The 24,328-nt window shown below is 53.3% G+C and overlaps 3 protein-coding genes across 10 annotated transcripts; 1 reads left to right on the plus strand and 2 right to left on the minus strand.

The window, feature by feature from the left end:
* Nucleotides 1-8: 8 nt before the first annotated feature.
* ODF2 (outer dense fiber of sperm tails 2) lies at nucleotides 9-15,342 on the minus strand. Of its 7 annotated transcripts, none has more exons than XM_068156079.1 (20): nucleotides 15,160-15,342; nucleotides 14,347-14,431; nucleotides 12,116-12,241; nucleotides 11,335-11,514; nucleotides 10,900-11,066; nucleotides 10,142-10,271; nucleotides 9,705-9,836; nucleotides 9,365-9,439; nucleotides 8,870-8,941; nucleotides 8,156-8,272; nucleotides 7,239-7,424; nucleotides 6,654-6,763; nucleotides 5,890-6,025; nucleotides 5,191-5,301; nucleotides 4,509-4,613; nucleotides 3,838-3,996; nucleotides 2,968-3,068; nucleotides 2,296-2,458; nucleotides 1,825-1,950; nucleotides 9-1,141 (listed from the first exon to the last, which is right to left on the minus strand). In XM_068156079.1, exons 1-20 carry the CDS (start codon nucleotides 15,318-15,320, stop codon nucleotides 968-970), a joined length of 2,616 nt encoding a protein of 871 aa, XP_068012180.1. In that variant the 5' UTR covers nucleotides 15,321-15,342; the 3' UTR covers nucleotides 9-967. The 7 variants fall into 7 exon arrangements, with proteins under 7 accessions (XP_068012180.1, XP_068012182.1, XP_068012181.1 ...); XM_068156081.1 differs by lacking the exon at nucleotides 15,160-15,342 and adding an exon at nucleotides 13,510-13,663 and having other exon boundaries at nucleotides 14,347-14,427; XM_068156080.1 differs by lacking the exon at nucleotides 12,116-12,241.
* Nucleotides 15,343-16,241: 899 nt separating this feature from the next.
* PTGES2 (prostaglandin E synthase 2) lies at nucleotides 16,242-22,700 on the minus strand. 2 transcript variants are annotated; one of them, XM_068156092.1, is made up of 7 exons: nucleotides 22,640-22,700; nucleotides 20,320-20,514; nucleotides 19,631-19,686; nucleotides 18,873-19,025; nucleotides 18,135-18,335; nucleotides 17,707-17,824; nucleotides 16,242-17,005 (listed from the first exon to the last, which is right to left on the minus strand). In XM_068156092.1, exons 1-7 carry the CDS (start codon nucleotides 22,670-22,672, stop codon nucleotides 16,883-16,885), a joined length of 879 nt encoding a protein of 292 aa, XP_068012193.1. In that variant the 5' UTR covers nucleotides 22,673-22,700; the 3' UTR covers nucleotides 16,242-16,882. The 2 variants fall into 2 exon arrangements, with proteins under 2 accessions (XP_068012193.1, XP_068012192.1); XM_068156091.1 differs by lacking the exon at nucleotides 22,640-22,700 and adding an exon at nucleotides 21,353-21,586.
* BBLN (bublin coiled coil protein) lies at nucleotides 22,683-23,946 on the plus strand. Its single transcript, XM_068156093.1, has 2 exons — nucleotides 22,683-22,828; nucleotides 23,644-23,946. Exons 1-2 carry the CDS (start codon nucleotides 22,738-22,740, stop codon nucleotides 23,835-23,837), a joined length of 285 nt encoding a protein of 94 aa, XP_068012194.1. The 5' UTR covers nucleotides 22,683-22,737; the 3' UTR covers nucleotides 23,838-23,946.
* Nucleotides 23,947-24,328: the final 382 nt, after the last annotated feature.

A 24,328-nucleotide genomic window follows, 5' to 3' on the forward strand; every position in this document is an offset into this window, starting at 1 on the left:
AGTGGCTGTTTGCCAGTAGCACCTTTAGATTTTCAGTGTTAAACACACGGTTACAAAACTCAACAGTTATTAACTTAGAAAACCTTGGTGGCAAATAGGTTACAAAAAAGATAAAAGCCCATAGGAACAACTTTCTCCAAAGAGGAGGGCACTGGAGAGCAGCTGAGCTCTGGGGAGTGTGACTGCCCAGAAGGTGCAGGCTGGCCGCGTGAAGCAGCCTCCAGAGCTGCTCTTCAACCAGCCTGGCACCCTCTCAGTACGTCATGCACACCCAGACCCCAGCTGAAGGGCCATGGAGGTTAAACCTGAACCTTTCCTTCAAGTTCAGAGGGGTTTGGCTCAGTCCTGGGAATACAGAAGAATCGGGAAAGAGGGATGAACGGAGCAAAGCAACACTAGCATCACACTCAGAGAAAAGTGAAGGTCAGGGAGTATGCAACGATCAAGTAAAACAAAACAAAACCAAACCAAAGACAAAACCCAACCCCCAAATCATTATTGCTGGTATAAAACTGTTTCTGCACAGCATGGCTAGAAGTGCTGAGCCCAGGCACTCCCTCCAGGTTCACACTGCTGGGGGGTGGGTCCTTGCCCATTGACAGAAAGATCAATAGTTTAAAAAAACCCCAAAATCCCCACAAACCAATAACCCAAACACCATCTGAGCCAACACAGAAACAGCCTGAAAACAGAGGCATAAAAAGGGAGAAACCTCTCACGAGCAGGAGCACACTCAACAAAAAATACCAACGGAGGCTTCAAGAGCTGAAAGCATCTGGCCCTGAGTCACCAGGCTCTGCGGCACAGCCTGGCATTGCTGGTTCCCACAGGTAGAACATTTCCCACCATCGCTTCACCAGCTCGTGCTGCACTCCCAGCAGTGCCCCCCAAATGCCAACCCCTTTTCCACACAGGATATGGCTTTGAACCGCAGCTCCCGCCGTGGCAAGGCCGGGGAGCACTGCGCTCAGGGAGAGGGGCGAGTGCGGCTGGGGGAGCCCAGCAGGGCCCCCTCCCCAAAGACATTGTCGTAGGAGGCCTTGAGGAACTGGACGTAGCTCTGCATGCTGCGGTTGGTGCTCTCCGACTGCTCCAGGCGATCCCTCAGGTCCTGCAGCCGGCTCTCGAAGCGGCGCTCTGCCTGCGGAGGGGCACAGCACACAGCTGAGGGTCTCCTTCCCCTGCACCTCGGACTAGGGCCGTTCCCAGAGGTGCTGAGGCCAGCAGGCCATGGCACAGCAGGTGACATTGCCAGAGATGGTGCTGTGTCATGTGCAGCCTCACCTGCTCCTTCTCAGCTCCACCACAAGAACAGGCAAGAGGGCGGCCGAGCAGCAGCCACTTACAACCCATTAGCTACTTATGGGGCACTGAACACTTTCTGGAAAGCATCCTGACCTGAGCTCTGTGCCACCCCAATGCCAAGTGGAATTGGAGGAAATGAGCAAACAGACTTTATGAAGACTCCCCTTCCTTCTGCCAGAATTGAGCCTTTGCTCTGGAGCAGAAGTTGCATTGTCAGATAACCAAGCACAGTAACCGGGACCCTGGCGTCTGATGTAAAGCTCACATGAACACACAGAAGGCCTCATACACACAAGCTTGGAGCAAGTTCATTCAGATTGCTGCTGCAAGGAACAAATCAGAGTCCAGAGAAGCTCCTGACCCAGTGATATGGCAGACATCCTGTCAGGCTCAACCAGCAGCACCTCACACTCAGACACAGCTCTGCCTCATTTCCGTGGCACGCCCCTGGGTTATGGACTCTGGTTGCTGCCAGGACACCAGCAGCACAGCAGGAGGACCCCCTCACAGGTCACTCACATCATCTTTGCTCCGCCGCAGCTGGTTCAGCTCTGTTTTGTTCCTGCTCAGCTGCGTCTCCAAATCCAGGAGCTTGGCCTGGGCTGCCTTCTCCCGAGATGCTGCTCGCTCTCGAGTCTGTTCCACCTACGTGAGACACAGGGCAGCAGCTTTGTTACAGGCTGTCCCTGACACACTGGCTTCCCCTGCCCCCCTGCCCAAAGGCCTCTGCACTGGAACTGGACACATTCTTCTCCACCAGCAGCAGCTCAGTCTTGTGCTTTCCTCTCTCTGCTGCAGGTGGGAGCACAGGAGTCGGCTCCTCAGCAGCTGTAGTGCTGGCAGAGCTCCAGAGCATTTTACTGCCAGTATTCCACAGAATATGAGGACTGCACCCATTTGGTCATAGCCTGAGGAGGCATTTCCAGCACTCTCGTTGCTCCCCCTCCACAGTGTGGGTGGCTGTGGGAGAGCTCACAGGACACTACTCACTTGTCTCTTGGCATCCTCGATGGCCGTCTCCAGCTGCCGGGCCAGGGAGCTGCACTCGCGGCTCTTCTCCTCCAGCCGCAGCTGGCACTGGTGGATGGACTCCTCACGCTTGGCTATGACCTGCAGGAATTCTATGTTCTGGGCACTTGTTGCCTCCAGCTTTCTGGGTTAAGACAGGAAGTGAAGGAAATCTATTCATGTTAAACAGAGTCTTTCAGTCTGCCTTTCTGCCGGGCCTGGCCAGTCTGGGAACAGATCCTATTCCCCCTTCAAAGGCAAGAGCCCCAGGAACACCTCTCCAGTTCTCTACATTTCCAAGATGGAAGCACATCCAGGGCACCACAGACCTGCACTGCCCTGGACACTGCACCAACAGGAATTACAAGCATGGCTGGAACATAGGAACCTCAAAAACAGCCAGATGGGAGAAGGAGCTGTTGGTGCCTGCTCTGTGAACCATAATCCTTGCTAACCACATTCAGTACAGGTGCTGCAAACACAAACTCCTCTCCAGTGGGCAGCTACTGGTAAGATCAATGTGGGGCAAGTACAGAACCCTGGAGACACCTGGGGGACTGGAACACAACCCAGGCTGTTTCAATTCCCTGAAAAAACAATGGGAAGAGGATGGAAATGGAAGGTTATGAGCCAGAGAAGCCTAATGATTCTAACCTTTCTAGCTCCTCCACCTTCAAGGTGAGCTGCCTTTTCTCCTCCTGGGCAGACTGACACCTCTCTCTTGTCATCTCCATTTTGTCCCCCTGGAGCTCAATCTAAAAATTACAGTAAGGAATTACTTCACAGCGTAGTCACTACACAGACACATGACTAACCACCTACAACAGAAGCAGCTCTCCAGAGCAAATGTGTTCAATTCATCAGTTATGGAGAGCTCAGAAAAGGAACAGTGGACAGAGAAGCAAAGCACTCAAGCCCTGTTTTGCTGCAGCTCCCAGCAGCATTTGGAAAGGTGTGAGAAAATTCTTCAGCATTGCAAGAGAAAAGCCAGGTCTGCAAACACCTGCATGCAGCACAGGCACAGCCAAGCACCCCACTGAAAGCTGCCCAGAAAGGCACCAGAGGCTGAAGTGCCAGGAAGGTTTGCAACTCCCAGGCAGTCACAGCACAGCAGCCAGGCTGCCAGATTGTTTGCTGTGTCCTGAGGCATGGCTGTAGAGACCACACCTGTCTGCAACTGTCCTGCAGCACCAACACGGTCCTGGGGAGAAAACAATGCAGAATCAGGCTGAGAAGATGAGGTTAGGACAGCAGAAGACCCACAGGAGGGAAAGCTGGCAAGGTGCTGAAGTACAGAAGCCAGTGTGGGCACCAGCAAGCATTGGCACTGTGGCTGTGCAAGGCCCAGTAAGGTTTTGCACCAGAGGAGAAACCTTTTGACTCCCTGCACACAGACACAGAACACAGCAGGTTTGCAGGGCACCTTTAATCTTTTCAGCCAGATGAGCACAGAGGTGCCAGGAGCTCTGCCTGCTCTCAGCCCTGCGGCTGCAGCGCTGTCATTACTTCCTGCCAGCTCCTTACCAGCTGGCGAAGATCTGCAGCCACCACAGACAGGTCCATGCTCTTCTTCTCATAACTCTGAAGCTGCTCCTGACATTCTGCCAGCTGTGTCTCTTTGACCTTTAGGATCTCAGGCAGCTTCTCCAGCTCAGCAAGCCGGCTCTGGAACTGCTGGCGCACCTGCAGCCGAAGAGCAGCTCATGAGGGCCAAGGCTAACAAGTTCAACTTCAGTGAAGCTTTGTTAGTCTGCAACCAGAGGGACGCTGTGTGGGTATGTGGCCAGTGCAAGAGTTCAAAGCCCAAGGTCTTCTCCTACTCCAAAAGGCTCTTTCTCAGATTTGGCATTGCCCACAGATGGAGTAAGAATGATCCTGGGCTTCAGTTTCACTGGAAGCTTGCTCCTCTTGGAGGAGAGCTGTTGTACATCACAAAACGCTGAGCCCTGGCACGTTTAAGCCACTGTTTCTGCAGCTAAGGGCACACTGAGCAAGCTAAACACCCTGTGGAGGGCAAGACAGTGAAAACTAAGCTGATAAATGTTCAAACACTTCTGTGGAATGGACAAGTCCTCAGAAAAACTACTGGAAAGGGCCAACTCAGACACTCCTCTCATGCCCCATCCACAGCTGGATTCACTGCAGAACACCAGGGTCCATGGACGTCCCACATCAGGCTTTAGAGGAATAGTTACCAACTCAATCTCCTTGTTCATTTCATCCTTCAGTATCTTATTCTCTTTACTGCACTTCTCCAGCTTTGCTGCCATATCATCTGCTTCCATTTGGGTCTTCACCACCTGAAGGTACAAAACCCCCACAGACTGTCACCTACAATTTTCAAATGTGCAACACTTTGGAGTAATCAAAGCTGTTCCAGGATTGGCAGTGAGTTTCCTGCCTCAGTAACCACTGCTCCAAAGGTGGATTTGGAAGTTCTGCTTCTGCCACCTGGATAATTTGGGCTTTCCACCAAACGTTTCTCTCTTGCCTTATCTTCCTACCACATGGTATCCAAAACCTGCTCCCCAAAAGCCACCAAGGGGCAGTCCTTGCCACACTGAGAGGCAGAGGAAAGCATCTCACTGTTCTCCTTTACCTTTTGAAAAGGAGCAGGGAAAAGTGAAGTGATTCAGAGAAGTCTTTTGTTTTCTGGTAATCTGGGAGCCCTTCCTCAGGAGCAGCTTATGAGCACACAGAAGGGCAAGCCCTCCACATGGGCACACAGCACATGGTAGTCAGTTTACTAGAGACAAAGCAACCCAAATCATGTGAAACTCCAACATCCTCCAAGAACAAAGGGTTAAAGTCCTACAGAGTAAGCCACAAGAGCAAAGGAAGACAGCATGGCTGTGCAAGGGCTGGATGAGAGCCTACCTGTGACTTGTAGCTTTCAATCAATCCTTCATAGCTCCTGATAGAGCCCTTGAGCTGCTGCACTTCCATCTGTGCTAGGTTCAGCTTTTCCTCCATGGGGACCACACTAGCCTGAAAAAAGGAAACATCCTCCACTGAGCACTCAGAGGCAGCTGCCCCACAAGCTGCCTGGCACTGGCTGGCCTAAGAAAGAAGACTTGGCAAAGCTGGCAAAGCCTTCCAGGCTGCAGTGCATTGCCCAGCTTACACCAGCAGAGCACAGAGCTTTGGGATGGATGTGCACTCTCCAGGTTTGCATGAACCAGCTGTGCTGCTTGGCCTAGGGCCACTCTCCATCTGGATCAGTGCCTGGCTTCCCAAGCAGTGAGAGAGAGCAGGAGAAACATAGCAGCCAGCTCCTTGCTCTGGAGATTACCACTCTGGGAGCTGCTGCAACAGCATGAAGCTGTAAAGACAAGATGCAAGATCCCAGCTGGAGGAAACAGCTTGGACTGGAGCCAATCCCAGGCAAAATGTGGAAGAGACCCAGGCCTGCCAGGATGGTCACCTTCTTTATGTCCCTTCCCATCATACTTGCCCTACCATAGGCTGGTTATGGTAAAACTGGTTGGAAACTGAATGGCAGCAACTCAGCTGTCCTCAGCTGCCAAGCAGCTTGACATGCTGGAGCCTTTGCCCCTGTCTTTCAGAACAACTGACCCTCAGCCTCTCGTTCTCCCTTTTGAAGGAGCTGGTCTCTGAACTCTGGCGATGCAATTTATCCACCAAAGCTTCTCTGTCCTCCTGCATCCTGTCCTGCAGGGCTGCCTGCTGCTCCAGCAAGTCTGCAACACGGCTGCCACAGGGAGAGAAAATGATGTCTTGAGTGACAAGACAGACAGACTTCAGAAGCTTGGCTTCTCCCTATCCTTCTCCCTTCCTCCCCCAGCCATGTCTGCACATCTGTTACATTCTTCTACCACCTCAGCCCTCTCATTCTGCTCAGGATCAGCTGACTTGCCTCCTGGAGATGACTGCATTGCCTTAAAGGCACACAGGGTAAAGAGGTTCTTCTCTTGTCCCCCAGCTGCCTGTTCTGCCCTGCAGCAGCCACTGTGCTGCAGTGGTAACTACACTCAGAACAAAACTGGCAAAAACTATACTGCCTGCCTCTCTTATTCCCTTCCATCAGAACACCTCAAATAGATCTGAAAATAACCTCAGTTCCTTCAAAGCATTGCAAAATGGCAAAGGAGCAGGAAATTTAGGGCTTAGCAAACCCTTATAAAGCTTGCCTTAGCTGGGGCAAGTCAGCAGCAGAACCCACATCTCTCTCTCCCCCTCTCCAACCTCTGCTGTAGCCCTCAGGCAGTGCAGCCCGTGGGGATTTGCAGGCAAGGCAGTCAAATGAATCAGTGATCTGCTCCTGGAGCTCAGCACCCACCCCCACTCACCCTTGTCTCCCCACACCAATTTCCTCTAACCTGTTCAGTGTCACAATTTCAAGTTCCAGGCCACTCTTGTCCTTCACTGCTTTGTTGTAGCGGCTCCTCCAGGACTTCAGGGTGGACAGTGCCTCAGCCACATAACTGTCCTAGCAGGCAGGAGAAGTGCATGAGGGGAAAAGCCAGGGAGGCAAAACTGACTGCAGGGTGCAGAGATGGTGACGAGGGCAAGTACAGTATGTGCACAGACTTCACCAGACTTCAATTACTGAGGATAAGCTTTTTCCTTTATTCTTCCTGATCCTTCAGAGAGGTGCCCTCCAACACTGCCAGCCAACAGGTAACAGCAGGGACAGGAGAACCCTCTCAGAAGGCAGATGAACTATCACAAAGCACGGCTAAGATTCTACCAGTGGGGCTCTGCCCCTGGAATTCCAGTGTTACTCCATGTCCTAAGGTAAGGGCAGGGAGAACAGAGGCAACTGGATTTGTTCTAAACTTAGCCCAAATAGGCCAAGGCATAGAGATAGAAATAAACCTCTTTAGCTGAAAGCAGAGGCCCTCCAGGGACTGCTGCCAGAAGTCAAACCTTTAGATGCATGATCCAGGAGGTGGCTCAAGTACCTTCTGTGCCAGCTGCAGGGCCAGCTGCTCTGCATACTCCTGGGCACGTTCTGCCTGCTCCTTCTGCACCCTGGCAGCTTTCTTCAGAGCCTCCTTGTCACTCTCTGCCCTCTGCCTCAGCTCCTGCAGCTGTCCCATGGCACCTTCCACCTCCACCTTGTGCTGAGCCTCGCTGCGCTCCAGGTTCTGCAGGGGTACAAACACACCACGGAATGATGTCCCTGCACTGCACACCCAGAGCAGCAGGGAGCTGGCCATAAACCCCCAGGCTTCAGCTGTGTTTCACCTGCACAACCCTGTCCTCAGGCTGGCAGACTTGCCCAGCATGCCACATCCTGCCACTTTCTCTCACAAGCTGTTCTCTAGAGCACCAATTTCCCCTCCTGACCAAGACAAACACTGCTCTGACAGTCTTTGATCTACCCAAGGACACTCTATGAATTGCTCACATATACCCATCTTGGTTTATGCAGCTATTGAAGAATCACAGCTCCGTTAAACCATCACCATAGACACGTTCCTGCCAGCATCAGCAGGCCTCTAAGGCAGGGCACCCTCTCCTCCTCATTAATACTACAGAAAACAGGCAGGAGTGTGATCAAACACAGGGACTTATGGCACACTGCTTCTCCCAGAAAGCAGACCAAGCAGTTTACAATCTCTTGATGCTCAACTAAACCAAAGCCATTGTTTAAATAACTCCATAGCAAGGAAGATTAACCCAAGTCCAATTAATGCACATCAACCTTAGGGCCCTGGGCTGGCCTCAGGCACTGAGGGCAGAAAGCCTTTTCCTTTCCTGCTTCACTTGAGCTGTGTGCCAGTGGTATCTCAGGCCACCAGACACAGCAGCAGAGGAGCTGTGAGTGCTGCTTCCCCTAGCTCAGCCCGTAGGCAGAGCAGCTCTGCAGACACACCCGGAGCCGTGTGGTCAGTCGGTTGTTCTCCGCCTCCCGGCTTCGCAGCTGCGCTTGTAGACGACCTCTGACAGCCTCCAGCGACTTGGAGAGCTCTCCTGCTGCCTTGGCCTGCTCCTAAGCCAGAAACAAGACAGACACCTTCTTCCTCAGCAAGTTCATGTGTAGAAAGCCCTGAAAAGCTGCAGTGTTTGCTTAACAGAAAGAACAACTCAGTATGGCACAGCCTCAGATCTCTGAATGATCTCCCACCACCTCCACTTTCCTCAGATGGACCCTCACAGCTCCTCTGTTCCAACGAAACAGACAACAACTGAGTAGTCCTTTATTTTACACCAGATGTCAGTGACTACCTTGAAGGATTTGTTCTAAAGCAAACCATCCTTCCTGGCTGATCCCCTCTACCACATCACCCCTTACTTCCTCAGAGGAACAGATGCCTTTGGCACCAGGAACACACGCAGCCTTGGAAAGAAAGACCCAAGCAAGGAGAGCACCACCTGCCCAGTTTTGGGACAGGTGTCTTATCAGCAGGACATGGAATCCCCAACCATGTGGGAACAGGTCTCTGCCTGTCTGGTTTTAGAAGCAAGGCAGCCATTTGGTCCCTTAAAAAGTCAGCAGCTGCAAGTACAAACCCCTGGTCTGGGGTCTCTGTGGTTCTACAGAACTGGAAGGTGCAGCAGAGAGAGGAAAGCAGGAGAAGGAAGCTACCTTTTCTGTCTGTATCTGAACAGTAAGATCCTCCACTTCTTTTTCTTTCTCCTGAAGCCTCATCTGGAGTTGCTGAGGAAAAAAAACCACCACTCAGATGTTAACTAACAAATACATTCAGACAGGTGGAGGTAAAGAGCTGCAACTGCCTCCACCCTTCAACCTTCTTGATCCACAACACTCTGTCTGCTATCCACAGCTTGGAGAAGCAGGCCAGGCTCTCCTCCAGCAGAGAGCCAAAGGGGTACAGGCACCCTTGTGTAGCCCCCAGATTTCAAAGCTACAGAAATCTATCCACTCTGAAATGCAGGTTGCTAACCAGAAGAGCAGGGTAGTGGCTCTCAGTAACAAAAGCCAAAACACTTTTTATTGGTCTAAACCACATTGATCTAAGACTTGATGGCTGAACAGAAGCCAAAGAAGAGTCTCTCATCTCAGGTCTCTGCTTCACCACTAACAAAACAGGGGGGGAGCAGAAAAGACTGTTTTGATTACCACTTTCTCTGCCTCTAAGTCAGTCAGCCTCTTCAGCAGTGCTCCTTGCTGGTCCAGTATCTTCTGAGCATCCTTCTGCAACAGAAGTGAGAGAGCTTGCTAACTAAAGATCTGGTTTATGCATATTCTTTAATGGGGCAAATCAATCCCAGAACAGAAAGCCAGCCTTGCTCTGTGCTACAAGGCATGGAGAAAAAACCCAACAGTATCTGTGCTTTATGACACAGGGCCAACATCAGGGCTAGGGAGAAAGGGAGCTAGAAGCTCTCCAACTCCACCTCAGTGCACAAGACAACAAAGCCTCCTGTAGTCACCCAAGCTGCCGCACAGCACTGCTCACCTCCCGGCTGTGCTGCTCCCTGAGCAGCTCCCGCAGCGTCCGGTTGGACTCTTCAAAGGTGCTCAACTTCTGGAGCAGAAGCTCTTTCTGTTTTGTCAGTGTGTCAACATCTGAGCTGCTCATGTGTCTCTCCTGGAGGAGGGAGAGGACAAAAGGGAGAAAAGAAAGGAAGAAAAGGAAGCATTGTCCCTGTGGAATCCTGCATGGAGCTAACACAGGCAGGGCACTGCAAGACCAGCACTCTGCGTGCAGGGGCTGAGTGCATGCTGCAAGCACAGGCCCCACTCCCAAGCAAAACTGGCCCACAGCTCCAGCATGGCAACCCCCCCACGTCCCCTGATGTTTGTCTGGATCAGCAACTGCAGCATTGCATTTTTCAGGCAATCATTTAAGAGGGCAACAGAACAAAGGCAAGCAGAGGGAAGGACAGCACCTACCATGTTGAGCCTCCCAATTGTGTGCTTGAGGGCATGGATCTGCCTGGCTGCTGCCGCTCCATCCCTTTCTGCCTCGCTCAGCTTAGACATCAAGCTCTCCTTCTCACGCTGCAGGTACTTCTTCTGCAGCCTGCAACAGGAATCCAGCTAGCAAAGAACCACCTTTGACAGCTGCACCAGCCACTACTGACATACAGTGGATCAGGTTAAAACTCATCCCCAAATCACAGGATAAAGACTCTAAACAAGCGCTGCTTAAGGGCTGCCCTCTTTCAGGCTAAGGAACCAGACACCAGGAGATTGCCAGGCAAACAGTTATGACACAGGCATTCAGAGGGGACAAATGGGGCCACTAGGAGCCCCATGGTTCAGTCCTCTCAGGGGCTGTCACTCCTGTCTCTGGATGATTTTCACAAAGGCCAAAAGTTCTCCCTCAGCCTTCAGCTGCATGTTTATTCAGTTGCTGTTCTACCAATATAACCCCAATTCAAACCTTTGAGATAAGAACTGCAGAGCTAGGATGGCCCTCCAGTAGGCCAGACAAACCAACAGGTTCCTCTGAGAAGTTTTTCCATTCCAATAATCACTCCAGAGCCCTTCTCTGCAGCTATTGTCATCTGCAGTCCCCCTTTATAAGGGCAACTCAAAATGCAGGAAGATGAATTCCTCAGCAGCACTGCAATCCAGGGTGCAACCTCCAACAGTGCTGGCAAGAGCAGGGGTAGGGGCTTGCAGCAGCACAGGGCCAGCTCCCTTACACAGTCAGATCCTGCTCCTCCTTCATGCGCTCGATGTTGCGCCTCAGCAGGATGTTCTCATGCTCTGTCTCTACCAGCTCTTGTGTGACCTCCTTCAGTTCCTCCTTCTGCTCCTCAAGGAGACGCTTCCTCACTTGCTGCTGTTCCTCCTTTTTCTGCAGCTTGGCCTGAAGAAGATATTTAAACAGAACTTCAGACAAGCCAGGTGCACACAGGATCCACCTCACGAAGCAGATGGTCAGACATCCAGCACCAAACATCAGAGGACCGCACTTTGGAGGGGGTTCCTGCATGCAAAGGGCCAGCAAACACCCCCCCAGCCCACAAAGTGTCCTGGCTCCAAGTCCAGCCATGAGACAGGACAGACCTCCAGCATGGTGGGAAAGAAAGGAGCTACAGAGTCTGACTCAGCAGGCCTTGACACCATCCCCTCACCTCATTCTTCAGCACTCCCACGGCACTCATCAGGCTGTCAATCTTCTTCCCATACTCCTCCATCCTGCACTGCACAGCACCCTCCTCATCCTCCTCATCTGCAGAGAGGTCGCTGAGACGCAGCACGGACAGCATCTTCTCTGCATCTGCAGGGGTCGTTTCCAGGTGATGGGCTGGGGCCTGGCAGCACAGCAACACAGAGTACTGGGGATTCACTCTAGTCATAAATAGCATTCTAACCCCAGCTCTCCCCAGGGCAGAGACCAGGCTGCATCACTGCTACAAGGCTAGCAAGGAAGGAAAACCATCTGTAACCAGCACTTTCCTTTCCATCAGGGCAGGGTCAAGAATGCAGGCAGACTAGAGCCAAAGAAGCCTTAGAGAATCCTGGAAATTCAAATCCTCATCCAGGAAGAGCCAGGAGTGCAAAAGGCAAAACTATCAACCCCAGAGAAAGAAAATGTGACACAATATTACACAAATGCTCCAGAAGGGACTAGGAACCACAGCCCCTCATTGGAGCTTCAAGGGGATTAGTAAAACTGTAACAAGGAATGAAATCTGCGTGGGTTCCAGAGGCAGAAAGCCTCTAGAAAGACTGCTAATTAATGCCCAATTCTTTTGTTTTAGGAAGTGAAAAAGAGTTACAGAAGACCCTTAAAATGGATAGCAGGTAACAGCAGCCTTCTTTCAGATCAGCCCAGCTCCCTCACTGCTCAGCTGCTCTCTTCAACCTCAGCTAAACCCCAAAGTTTGTACTTCAGAGCAAACCCAGCCCTACCTCCCATTTGCAGGGGGCCTCCCGGACAGACACTTTGCCAGGGGGCACCCAGGGGGCCTTAGCTTTCACCCGAACAGCTCGGCCTGTGCTTGTGGTGTCCCCTTTCGTTTTCTGTTTGTGCTTTTGCTGAGGGAAGAGAAAACAGAAATAAGTCTCAGACTTCAAGAACCATTTGACATGTTTAGTGTTGCAAAACCAAAGGGGAGTTCCTTCTTGGAAGTCTACCTCATAGTGTTTCACAGAAGACATCAGAGGAGCCAGCAGCCATCAAAGGAGGCTGCCGCACCTGCAGTCGCCAGCCTGGGCAGCTCTCTCCATGCCACAGCAGCTCTGTTGCTGGGCACTCGTGGTGTGGTGAGAGCCTTGCCCAGCAGGCCAAGGGAGGAAGTCTCCTCTGCATGGAGGTACACACAAAAATACCACAGCACAACCCATACACATGGGTAAGGAACAGCCCGGGAAATCCCTTCTCCATCCCATACTCACCTCACAAAAGATCATCTTTTGACTACAGCACTACCAGAGGAGAAAAGGACAGTGCAATGTGAATGGTTGTGAGGAGCCCCTGAAGTGTTTTCCCTGGTTTGCAGCCACCTAACAGCTCCACATTTATCTGTATGGGATTTCAGGGGCTCTAACTGAAGGCAACTCAAAGCCATAGAGACAAAGCAGGTATCTTAAGTCTTCTCTACAGGCAGCTGATTGCTAGGAGTCATTGATTTCCCTGTCAGGCCTACTCCACAAGCACAAAGTGACCAGAGGACTCTGCAGAGGATGCCTCAGGCAAGGAGGAGCGACCCAGCAGCTCCCTTCCACAGCTCCCACCAGCAACTCCCACCAGCCTGTGAGCACAACTTCACACAAGCATCCAGACATCAAACAGCCAGGAACACAACTTCAGCACTGCCTCCTGTGGCTAAGGCTACAACCAGATCCTCTTTGCCATGTGGCTCAGCAGCCTGAGGAGCTGCTCAATGCCAGGAGATGGTTTGGATTCAGCCTGGTTTTTCCTAAACATTTTAATGCAATCAGGATGTAATTTTAAACACCTGGATGTTTCCTTTCCCCAAGCCTTTCATATGAAAATAAGGATGAAGCCAGAGAAAAACATTTTCAGGACACAAATCCCAGAAATAATAAAAGGAAAAAAAATTCCCCCAAAGCAGATCATATTGAAAGCAAAACTCCTCACAGTGCCACACTTGGACATGAAAAGAGCACCACTGCTGCAGCAACTGAAGTCACCTTCAGCACAGACACACCACTGAAAAGTCACCACAGCAATCCAAGGCCTCCAGTTCTACACAGCAACAAGGCTGACCTCGAGGTCTTTGTGGCAGTTGAGGGAACACTCTCCTTCCTCTTTGCAGCCATTACAAACACCCAGCTCCTACCTGGCATTTTGCAGGTGAGATTTTCTGACCCTTTTTAATATGGACATGGACAGGGGTGTTCTCATCCACATGGACGTGCAAAGGGGGGGATGAGGAACGGTTCTTCATGGCTCTTCTCCCACAGATAGGAAAGGGCAATACAATGAAAGGAAACCTGTGAATAAGGAAACTGGAAATAACAACACTTCCCTCTGTGCCAGAGCACACCGATGGCCAACCCTGGTAAACCTTAGAGCTTCCTGTCAGTACCAGCTGCCACTTTGAAGAACATTTTGCTGCCAATGTAGGATTAATACAAACAGTTTCTCTGCTTCTGGCATCCTCTGCTTTTAATATGATTATTAAAGACCAAATACAGTTGGACTGATAGCAAGCCTCGGTAAGAGTCACTCAAGGTCAAAGTCTTAGAGCGAGTGAGCAAATCAAGGGTTCCAGTAACAGACACAATCTGGTTACAAAGAGAAATAGGAGGGCGGGAGGAGAGGAGCATTAATTGAACAGCTAAGAAAAACCAACAGGAAACCATCAGATTCTTCCACCCTAGAACCCTGAACCTGTAAACTCCTCCATACGTGCTTAGCTTGAAGTATCTTTTTGAAGTTAAACAGGGGATTAAAAGTTTCTGGCCAACAACATTTCTTTAATCTTCAGGAAAAAAGCAGAACCTTAACCTCATCTGACCCAGCACAGAGAGCCGAGACGCAGAGGTGTGGTCACCACCCTGGGGCTGGACACTTGGGTGGAAGGAAGGGTAAAACACTGCAAATCCTGCACCAGGAGCAGCACTGATCTGACTCTGGCAGAAAGGATCCTGTCAGCCTAGGCCACATTACTTACAGTTGTCCTACAGCTTTTGGCTCTTCTGGACAGGGGGCTCTGTGCAGAGACTGAAGTCACTTTGTCGTTGAGGAATGAGTGACACCTGATAGAGAAAGAGTAAGACAACCGCAGATAGGGGAAGGTGCCATGCTCTGAACATCATCTTCCTTTTGGTTTAAGGCAATGTGCAGGCTCGAACACACCAAAGGTGTTGACCTCAAGGACAGAAGCTGAGCTGTCCTGGCATCCTCTGACAAGCATGGGACAAGACCAAGACTGCAGTTCCTTACAAACTGGTGATGAAATTTGGTTTAAACAACAGACAAGGGTTCATACAATTACACGACGGCTTTACCCAGTTACACACCTCCAACGGCAATTTTTAACCGGTTCCGTAAGGAAGCAAGGCTGGAGCGGTTCCGGGGTACCGGCACCCCCGCTCCCAACGGCCGTCACCAGTTGCAGAGGGGAAGGCACAGCCGCACTTCCCTCATCAGGAACAGGAAGAAGTTCTCCGAAGGGCCAGGATTCCCCAGCTCCGAGCTACATAGGAACACCCCCAAACGCTGCGGGGTGCTCAGCTGCCCTCGGGACGAGCCGTGCGGCTGGGCTGCAGCACCGGCCGAGAGCTCCCCGAGCTGTCCCTAGCAAGCGGCTCGGCTGGGCGGGCAAGGCGCTCCTGCTCCGCTCGCAGCCGCAGAGCCGCGGGCCCGCAACAGCCTTCCGTTCCGCCTTCAAACGTACGGGGGGCACCGCGGCCACGGCTCCGGACGTCCCGCGGCCCCCCCCAGCCCAGCCCCCCACGGGCCTCGGCGGCCCCGGAGCCCTCACCGGGAAGCGACGCGCGGAGCCCGCGGCCGCCTCAGGAGCTCCTCGCCGGCGGCGGGGAGGCGGCGGGCGGAGCCGGCACTGCCATGGAGCCCCCGCGGCCGGGGGCAGGAGACGCTGCCCAACTTCCGGGGCCGCCGCCCCGCGTCCCGCGGCTCCCCCATTGGGCGATTCAAACCGGCCACGTCCCGGCCCGCCGCCGCGCCCCGCCCCGCAACCGGCGCCGTCTCCATAGCGACGGAGAGCTCCTCCCGGGCCGCGGCCCCGAGCCGCCGTGCCTCGGCCCCGCCCCCGCCCGCGGCCGCCCCCGCGGTACGGGGCCGGACCCCGAGCAGCTTCCTCAGGCTCCGGGACCCGGGCGTTCCGTGCAATTGCTTTCAACACAGCAGCAGGGGCTTGAACGTCCTTCTGATGCCACAGAACAGCTTTCAAACGCAGCAAGCCACAGCCCACACGCCGGCTGGCTTACTGCAGCCAGGCTCTTCTGCCCTCTGCGTCAGGCATTTGCAACTAGTATCACACACAGTATCACAGTATCGCCGAGGTTGGAAGAGACCTCGAGCGAGGATCATTGAGTTAGTCTTGCATTTGGGAAAAAACCAACAAACCAACCAAACAGAAAAGCTTCAAACCCCTAAACCCAAAGTCCCCTTTCTCACCCTTTGTTCTTACCCACACAAGGTGTCCTCCCCGCTCACTGCCTTAGGACCTCCAGCTGCTCACTCTTCAGGGGAAACAGAACTTTATCAAGGTGAGAAGGAAATTTAAGTTTCCAGCTGTGCAAAGGATTGCTCACTCAAAGCTGCATCAGCATCATTGATAATAGACTTCACATTGCACATCACATTGGCTCCTAACCCAAGAGCTACACCACCGAATCTTGTGTAACTTCTTGTAGGACAGACATCTGGAGGCCCCTGGAGACACAGAGTGCTCCTAATCCTTTCTTCAAACCAAGCCCAACTGATTTCCAGAGAGATTTTGTGCAAGACAAACCTTTTCCATGCCTGCTCTGCAGGAGTGATTTGTGTAGGGTGTACTTCCCAGGTGTGACAGGTAAGGTAAGAACCCACAGAACCCAAAGGTACAGGAAGAAGCAAGCCTTTATCCTTGCAGGCCATACAGAACCGGGTACCGACAGAACCATTTACATGGAAGAGCAAAAGCAGTCTGCTGAGTGCAGCAGCGTTTGTCACAGGAAGGATGCCTTCCCATTACAGTGGATTCCTCCAGTTCCCTCAGCCCTGGGCTTACAGGACTCTACTGCAGGAAAAAATGTCATTTAAAAAATAGTGTTCAGTGTCTCAGTCAGGAACACACTTGGGATGGCCTGGAGGAGTAGTGGAAGACAGCCAGAAGCAAACACTGCTCAGCCCCACATCAGATGTGGCTGGGACCTTTCCTAGCCACCAGCATCATGCTTTTACAGCAACCTGCCCTGAGAATGGCTCTCACCTAAAAGAAGCCTATTTGCTGCATTCTTCAGTTCAGAGCTTCTCCTTTCCAGCAGCATTCAAGATCCCTTCCTTTTACCTGTCCCTGTCCTTCTAAACACCACGTTCAAACACAGACCCAGCCGGATCCTTTCTGCTCACCAAACAGGACAGCCTGTGCCTGCATGTCAGTCTATCAGCTGTGACCAGTCCATTCCACTCTTTACACAAATGCCATTCCTGCTGAAGTATTTTACCATGCAAGTACTTCAGGAAGGCAGCTGCAGCTGGCATCAGACCGCAGCCTTTCGAATGACTTCTTCCATGCGCTGGTACCAGGGCTGGACCTTGGTGTGAGCCATCATGTCATCAAAAGCTTCCAGCCCCTCCATTACCCGCAGCACCCCGTACACTGCCTGTGCCAGAGGATAAAGATAAGAGAGTCAGTGGTGGGGGAGGGCTCAGGGTATCACTGTGTCTCAAGAGCCTTGCCAGTAAGGCTCTTGCCCTGTTCTGACACCTGCTCTGACTAGCAAGGCACACTGGACGGCAGACACGTCCTTACCAATATGGATGTTTTTCCGTAAGGGAACAGTAAGGAAAGATAAGGATCTACATGCAGTTATGGGCCAAAAGTTAACCCCATCTCTACATCAAGCCCTGGGGAGAAATGCTTCTCTTGTATCCCAGGAAGAGCTGCTGATGCAGGGGATGTATCCTGCTCCCCCCTGCACTGCTGCATGCTGAGGCAGCCCCAGCAGCCATGAAGGGAGCAGCAATGGTGCAGGCTTTTCTCAGCAGCACTCAGCAGCCAGACTTGTGTCCTGGCTTGTACCCTGCTTTTGCCATGCTTCCTCATGATCAGTAGCATCCACCCACAGATGGGAACTGCAGGTTTCACCTTAGGACACATTTCTCTGGAGGAAAACAACACAGCCTGTGTAACACAAATGTTTCTAAACCCCCTTCATGGGTCAGCTGCATTGCTGCACAAGGGTGCACAAGGGATGGCATGTACCTGACCTTCCCTGCCTGTCTGCATCTACCATTTCACAGAGGTGAGCAAGTGGGTCATTAGCAACACACCTAAGGATCAATGCAGCAGTTAAGCCCTTACCAAGTCTGCCAGGTTGGGCTGGCTGCCACCCATGAAGAGCCGATGCTTGCCAACAGCTTTCACCCACTCGTTAACTGCCTCATACAGGTCCTCCCGGACGTCGTCGCGAAGCTGATGTCTGGACAAAGAGAAGAACCAGTTTGAAGGCACCAGCTTGTTCCTTCCTTTAATCATCTCTCATCTTATGGGCTTGACTTTGTCTAGCAATTTGGAAGGTATTTGAGAGTGAAGGGGGCAGCTTAAGGGGACAGTGATTAAAGAGTGGCCAAGCAGAGGGGTTCAGTACCTCCAGTTAAAGTATAGCTGTTACACGGCATTAAACAGTTTGGTTTGGAAGACTGAGGTTCTGCCTTTTGACACTTGTGGTTTACAGCTAAGGACACTGAGGAGCTACTTCTCTTGAGAACTCAGTGCTTGGCAGTACCAACCTTTTCTTCAGCCTCTTGCTAACGAAGAACATGGCAACAGCCCCCACATACTTGGCAAACAAGCCTTCCATGGTGCCAAACTTGCCCTCCCGGACGATGTAATCGAAAGAGGCCAGCGCCTCTCTGGGGGTGCGGTACACGTTGGGGGAGATGAGGTGAACAAGCCAATCGTCTGCCCACTTCCTCCACTTCATTTCCTCACTGCAAGCATTCAAAAGAGAATTTTCAGTGACTGAGGTACAGACTGCAGGGCTACAGGAGGCAGGAGAATCACAGCAGCATTGGCCAGGGGATGAATTATGTCAAACACTCCTGCCCAGCCTTGTGCTCCAGTGACCTCTCTACAATGCTCTCAGCATTGCTGCCTTTGGCAAGGCTCCTCCAATCTCCAAATAAAATGAAGACCTAGAGCACTAGCTTCTCCTCACAAGAAAGATAAGCAGAAAGGGAAACCAGCACTCCAGAGCATTCCCTTGTGATGTGAAGGAAAGGCCAAAAAGGAAACTGGAGACAACTGCAGGCTAGCATGACCATGATGGTGGTGACCAGGCTGCTGGCAGCATTGTTCCAAGTTATGTAAGAACCACAGAAAACCACAGCAGCTGCTGAGGCTTTAAACATCCAGGGCAGTGACAGGATTTGTCAGCACCAGTGAGATTTTCTACCTACACCACCCCAAGCACACAGAGAGTAGGCTGTGACCCTGCCTGGAGAGCCCAGCAGCCTAAGAGCACTTACACTCTCACTTCTTTGACGGGATAGACTCGCTTTGTCTCCTTCTCATCCAGCATCAGCCAGTACTTATTCCCATACTCAAACACCTCCTTGCCTTGTTCAGTCACAGTTTTCATGGGGGGATAAAAGGACACAATCTCTTCTAAGCTATTTCTCCTGTGGACAGAAACACAGTTAGCACTGCTCTGGCTGGTACAAAACTGAGCAAGAGTAAGGGACAGGCTGAAAGAAACACACTTTAAAATGTACTATTTGAAAAGCAAGTGCACAAGGTTCTAGAGTCTATCTGAAATCAGTTTTGAAGAGAGACTGGAGCAACTACTTGCAAATAGGCACTATCAGTGCACTACTTTGTCCATGCCAGAACACACATTTTTGCAGGCATAAACCCACCCTTCTCAAGGGCTTTGTAGCACAGGTCTCAGACACAGCAATTTCATTTCAGCCTAGGTGTTACAGCTAGCTACAGGTATCCCAATTCCAGTGTGACACTAGTCCATGTTCAAGTAGGTTTTGTGCAAGAGAATCTCACAGGTGAAAAAGAGCAGTTGTGGCAGGTAAAAGCTTTAACTAGACATGCATCACAACACACACAGGCACCTTCCAAACCACCACAGCCAGGGGCAGGGCTGCTGGGCCAAGCACCCAGAGCTTCAGAGACCAAGGTCAGCAAGACTCTCATGACTGATTCGGTCTTGCCGATCTCTAGCTCTCTAGGGCCATTTACACTCAGCTCCTCTCCCATCGCCCTGTTGTCTTACTTGGAAATGAGATACGTCTTTATTGCACTGATGATCACCGAAGAGTCATTCAATTGCTGAAAAACAGAATGAAAACAAACTTTTTAAAGCAGTTGGTGAAATTGAGAAGGAAATTAAAGAATCTTTTCCCCTGCTCACTGCAGCTCCAGGTTAGTGCTGCAGTCCCTTTCCCCCGTGCATTTCCAGAGGAGTCCCTGCACATCTAGGCAGCCCTACGGTCAGATGTCTCTCGTGATCCTTTCAGAGCACCCCTTAAATACATCTTTCATCCTGACAAGAGGACCTGGGGGTCACCTGCACATGCAGTACTAGTGAGTTTAGGACAAGGGCTCCCAGCAGCTGAGGAGGAAAGTAACTTAAAAAAAACAAAGCCAGGCTGAATCTTCAGTTTTGATGAGACCTCATTCTTTTCCCACAAGGACACAAGCAGCTCCTGCTAACCACTGGTACAAATGATGGTTCCTGCACAAGGGCTGTCCCACGATGCCGGCGTTAAACTCACTACACAAACAACAGGCCTTGCAAGAAAGACCAAGTAGGGCCAAGGCACAGGAAACAAATCTTAGGCTCTGGAGAGAATAAAAGATGATCTAAAGATTATGTGTGACAAACCACAGAGACATGGCAGAGACAAAGCCTCCAAGTCACTGATTGTGGGGCAAGAGAGCTCTGTGCACAGCAAGACTTACCAGAGGGCTTCCAGCATTGGCTAGCAGGATCGGCACCTTCCTGTAGGAAGAGAATTTGATCTCCTTCCTCATGATGGGATTCACCTCCACAATCTCATAGGGCAGGCCATGGTAGTCAAGAAAAGCTCGGACTTTGCTGCAGAATGGACACGTTTTATACTGGTAGAGAGTGAGCTGCAGGCTCCCTGCAGGCAGCTGGAGAAAGAAGAAACCAGAAGCTTTCTATTTTCTACTGCAGTGATACCTTCCCCCCACCCTTTATTTTTATCACAAAGTCATTGTCATCAATCCTCAGTTTCAGCATCTGACCAGCAAAACATCCTGGCAAACGGATGCTTTCTTCAGATGGCATCACAAATATTCACTCTCCACTGGGACCAAACACCAGGTTTTCTAAACATCTATTTAATCTCCTGGAAGCTCCTAATCAGAGCCAGGAAAAAAATCTAAAACTACAGAAAGCACAACCATATTCTAACCAACTTTCCATCTAAACAGCCTCCTAAATGCATTTCCCAACTAATAACATCAGTCGAGAACAGAGAGTAAGGAGATCAGGGAGTGTGCAGCGGGTCACACTCCCGGGAGGAAAGGCCGGGCCACAGCCAGGCGCTGCCAGCCGCTGCTGCGGCACAAACCGGGCGCGGCCACCGCGCCCTGCCTCGCCTGTGCCGTCTGCGGGGTTACGCAGCCCCGCGGGTGCTGGGCAGAAGCAGCACCGCAGCGCTGCTCCCGGCAGGCGCTGGTTCTGACAGGCGTTCCCTGCAGCCCCCCGGGAGCGCTGCCCGCGCCTCAGAGGCTTCCTCGCGGAAACCGGAGCAGAAGCAGCCTCTGGGCGCGCAGGACCAGCCGAAGCCGCTCCGCGTTCTCCCCGCAGCTCCGTCTCCCGGGGCTCGTTGCCGCGGCCGGGCCCGGGCCTCGGGAAGGGCAGCGGGCAGGAAATCGGCAGCAGCCGCAGCGAGGGGCGGCCCGGAGGGAAGGAGAGGGCAGGAGAGGGCAGCCCCGGGGCACCCGGGAGCCGGCCCCGCGTTACCTCAGCGGCCGAGTGCTCTCGCAGGCGCTGCCGCGCCGCCAGGTAGAGGCCGGCGCCGCCGCCCAGCGCGAAGGCAGCGCCCAGCAGCAGCCGGCTCCCACCGCCCGCTGCCGCCGTGGGGCCGGAGCCCGAGCATGGGGCTCGCAGCCGCCAGGCCGGTAGCAGCGCAGCCGCCCGCCAGGCCCTGCCGGCAGCCATCTTCCAGGCACGGCGCAGGGGAGCCCCGCGCCGGGGGGGCTGGCAGGCACCGTCCCGCCCCTGCGCTTGTCCTCCGCCCCTGGAACGGCGGCACTGCGCCGCGCTGAGGCGGGAGAGCTCTGGGCGGCGTGAGCCCCGCTGGCGGCGGGCGCTGCCGGGCACTGCCAGGCTGCCTGGCTGCGGGGCCGCGCTCTCTGGCAGCAGTTCTAACATCCCAGTTCGCCGATAACGCACAAAACAGTGGGAATGAGGGAACCCCCTCGCCGAGAGCCTGTCCAGCCCGGGGCCGCTGCCTCCGACCGGCATGGCGCCGCGGTGTAAGCGCAAACCCTCACAGCCAGGCTCCTTGCCGTTTTTCACCGCAGCCTGGTTCCCATGCCTGCACCGTGCCCTGCTTGGGGCCAGCTGCAGCCTGCAGCGGGATGGCACCGCTGAAGCGGGAGGAATGGCTGCGGGGTGAAACGAGGACGTAAAGCTCTCTCCGCCCCAAATAGCCATTTAATAACGGAGTCTGCAAACCAGCTTTATCTCAGGAGCTCTGCTTTAATTAATGCTCTCATTTCAAGTTCTTTGCATCCCTGTGACCTCTCTCCCGGGCATGAAAAAAGCAGGCAGTACGAGCGGGACTGGGCCAAAGACAAGGAAGGGCAAAGGCAATCGTGCTCATTCCTTCGGAGAAGCAGTCTCAAGGTGACCTAAGGGCGGTTGGAGCCGCTCGGCTGCCCAAGCGGGCTGGTGATGCGGCTGCCTTTTGGCAGCAAAGCTTTCCTGCTGCAGCCTCAGCACCCGTGGGTGCCCGGGGCTCCTCAAGGGCTGAGGTGCCTGGTCCTGCAGAACCCACATGCTGTGCTGTGAAAGGCGCTGGGCACCGATGTTGGCCTGAGAGCTGCGCTTGGTGCCTAAAGGCATGAAGGGACGGTATGCTCTGTGGCGTAGACAGCCCTTGTCACGGAGAGGCCTGGAAGGGCTGAGCACACCACGGGGCAAGGATACAGCTTGGAAAGGTGCTTGGGTAAAACACCCAAAGCTGCGCTCCCGCCCGCGCCGCTCCCTGCGCGCTAACCACAAGATTTACCCTGCGCGGCCTACCTGCGTGAAGCGCGCGGCGCCGAGCTCTCCCATTGGCTGGCAGCCCTGCGCGCGCCCGCACCCGTGCCCGTTCAGGCCGTGCTGGCGCGCGCGTGGGGATGGCGGGGCCCAACGGCGAGCCGCAGGCGCCAGGGGACGGCGGCCGCGACAGCGACAGCGACGGGGACGGGGACGGCTTCGGGGAGGAAGGTGCGTGGAGGCGGCGGGACCGGGGCGATCCGCGCCCCACGATGGGCCCCGAACTCCTGCAGACCCCTGCCCCGCCGTCGGTTCTTAGTTCCGCTTGCGGAACATCTCTCGGTGCTTTGCCGGCCACCGGGGCGCGGCTGAGCGAGGAAGGAGAGGGCGGTCAGCCCTTGAAGTCGCAGGAGAGGGGAGGCGGGAAGGCCTGGGAGAGGCGGTGCACAGGAATTGAGTGCAGTGAGCTGGGAACATTCCTCTGCAGCACCTAGGTACATTGCAGACGCTGTCCTGTCAGGAAAAGCCGATGGACGAAGTGAGACCACGGCAGAGCTGTAACGCGGACCTGCAGCTCCCTCCAGGCTGGAGGAACTGCACCACCCCCCCGCACCCTTTTAAAGAGGTTGCAGCCAAGTGCCAGACGCCCCTGAACCTGGCCGGGATCACTCGCGGGATGTCAAGGCTTTGGCACGCTGCCAGAAAGCCTGCACCGTCAGGAAAGCTTTCTGGGCTGCCTTGGCCTTGGGGTCTCTGTGCTGCTGCAGTGCAGACTGCGGCACGCTGGCTGCTGTGTCCGAGACCAAAAGCTGTCAGATACACTGGCAATGGGCGTGGAGTGCCAGGCAACTTACCTTTGGTCTTGTTACCAGTTCTCCAGCTGTTGGCCTCTTTGCTGGCACCACATGCAGGATTCAGTTGCATTTTACTTCACCCACCCGGGGGCAGGTAGAAGGCTGTGGGCTTGTTGTGGAGAAGTTCTCACTGCTCTCAGTGACTGCAGTGACAGTATCCTTACATTGTTAAGTCTCTTCTCTTCCTTTTAGAATATGCATCGATAAACTCGATGTTGGACCAGATCAACTCCTGCCTGGATCACCTGGAGGAGAAGAATGACTACCTCCATGCCTGCTTGAAAGAACTGCTGGAGTCAAACCGCCAGACCCGCCTGGAGTTCCAGCGGCAGAGTGAGCAGCAGGAGAGGGAAGCTGATGCGCAGGGAGCGCAGCCTCCCACCTAGAGTGCTGGCTGCAAGCCCACAAGCAGCGTTGCTGAGGGGACAGACCGGTCACCAATTTAATGTAAAATTTGAATAGAAGAGGCACCTTCTGCCTGTTACTTGTTCCTTCCTCTGGTTGTGTCCTGCTCTTCACCTCCATGTTCCTTTCTTTAGCTGTGTGCTAGGCGCAGAAGCTCACAGGTGGATGCAGGAGAGCGGGTTCTGTTTGCTTCCCAGCATGAGCTGGGCAGCAACTTGCTGGTTGTAGGAAAGCTGATGCCATGCAGGTTGTTGGCAGGCAGGCCTCTTCACAAAGAGGAAAACTGATCTCTGCCCTTTTGTTAAAAGCAAGCAGGAAGTGTTAGGCTGTAGCCTCCTTGCTCACAAAGCACAGTGGGCAGGAGCTATCCTGACTCCAGGCTTGCTCCAAAGTGTAACTTGTGAGAGACTGGGAGAGGCAGGCTCTAGGGCAGCTCCTGCCTTGCAACTACAGCTTCCTTTTGTTCACAGCA

Source organism: Melanerpes formicivorus, unplaced genomic scaffold, assembly GCF_026170545.1.
Source record: "Melanerpes formicivorus ecotype bairdi unplaced genomic scaffold, bMelFor1.0.p_v2 SCAF_33, whole genome shotgun sequence".
NCBI classification, from domain to species: domain Eukaryota; kingdom Metazoa; phylum Chordata; class Aves; order Piciformes; family Picidae; genus Melanerpes; species Melanerpes formicivorus.

Bases quoted from the DNA above. Each gene is read 5' to 3' on its own strand.
- PTGES2 (XM_068156091.1), bottom strand. From the start codon at position 21,550: ATGGCTGCCGGCAGGGCCTGGCGGGCGGCTGCGCTGCTACCGGCCTGG. The intron at 20,515-21,352 runs GTAACGCGGGGC...TTCTTTCTCCAG, and splicing joins GAGAGCACTCGGCCGCTGAG to CTGCCTGCAGGGAGCCTGCA. The intron at 19,687-20,319 runs GTAAGTCTTGCT...TCTGTTTTTCAG, and splicing joins CCAATGCTGGAAGCCCTCTG to CAATTGAATGACTCTTCGGT.
- BBLN (XM_068156093.1), top strand. From the start codon at position 22,738: ATGGCGGGGCCCAACGGCGAGCCGCAGGCGCCAGGGGACGGCGGCCGC. The intron at 22,829-23,643 runs GTGCGTGGAGGC...TCTTCCTTTTAG, and splicing joins GGACGGCTTCGGGGAGGAAG to AATATGCATCGATAAACTCG.
- ODF2 (XM_068156079.1), bottom strand. From the start codon at position 15,320: ATGGGGGAGCCGCGGGACGCGGGGCGGCGGCCCCGGAAGTTGGGCAGC. The intron at 4,614-5,190 runs GTAGGCTCTCAT...TTGTACCTTCAG, and splicing joins TTGAAAGCTACAAGTCACAG to GTGGTGAAGACCCAAATGGA. The intron at 1,142-1,824 runs GTGAGTGACCTG...GCCCCTCCGCAG, and splicing joins TGCGGCGGAGCAAAGATGAT to GCAGAGCGCCGCTTCGAGAG.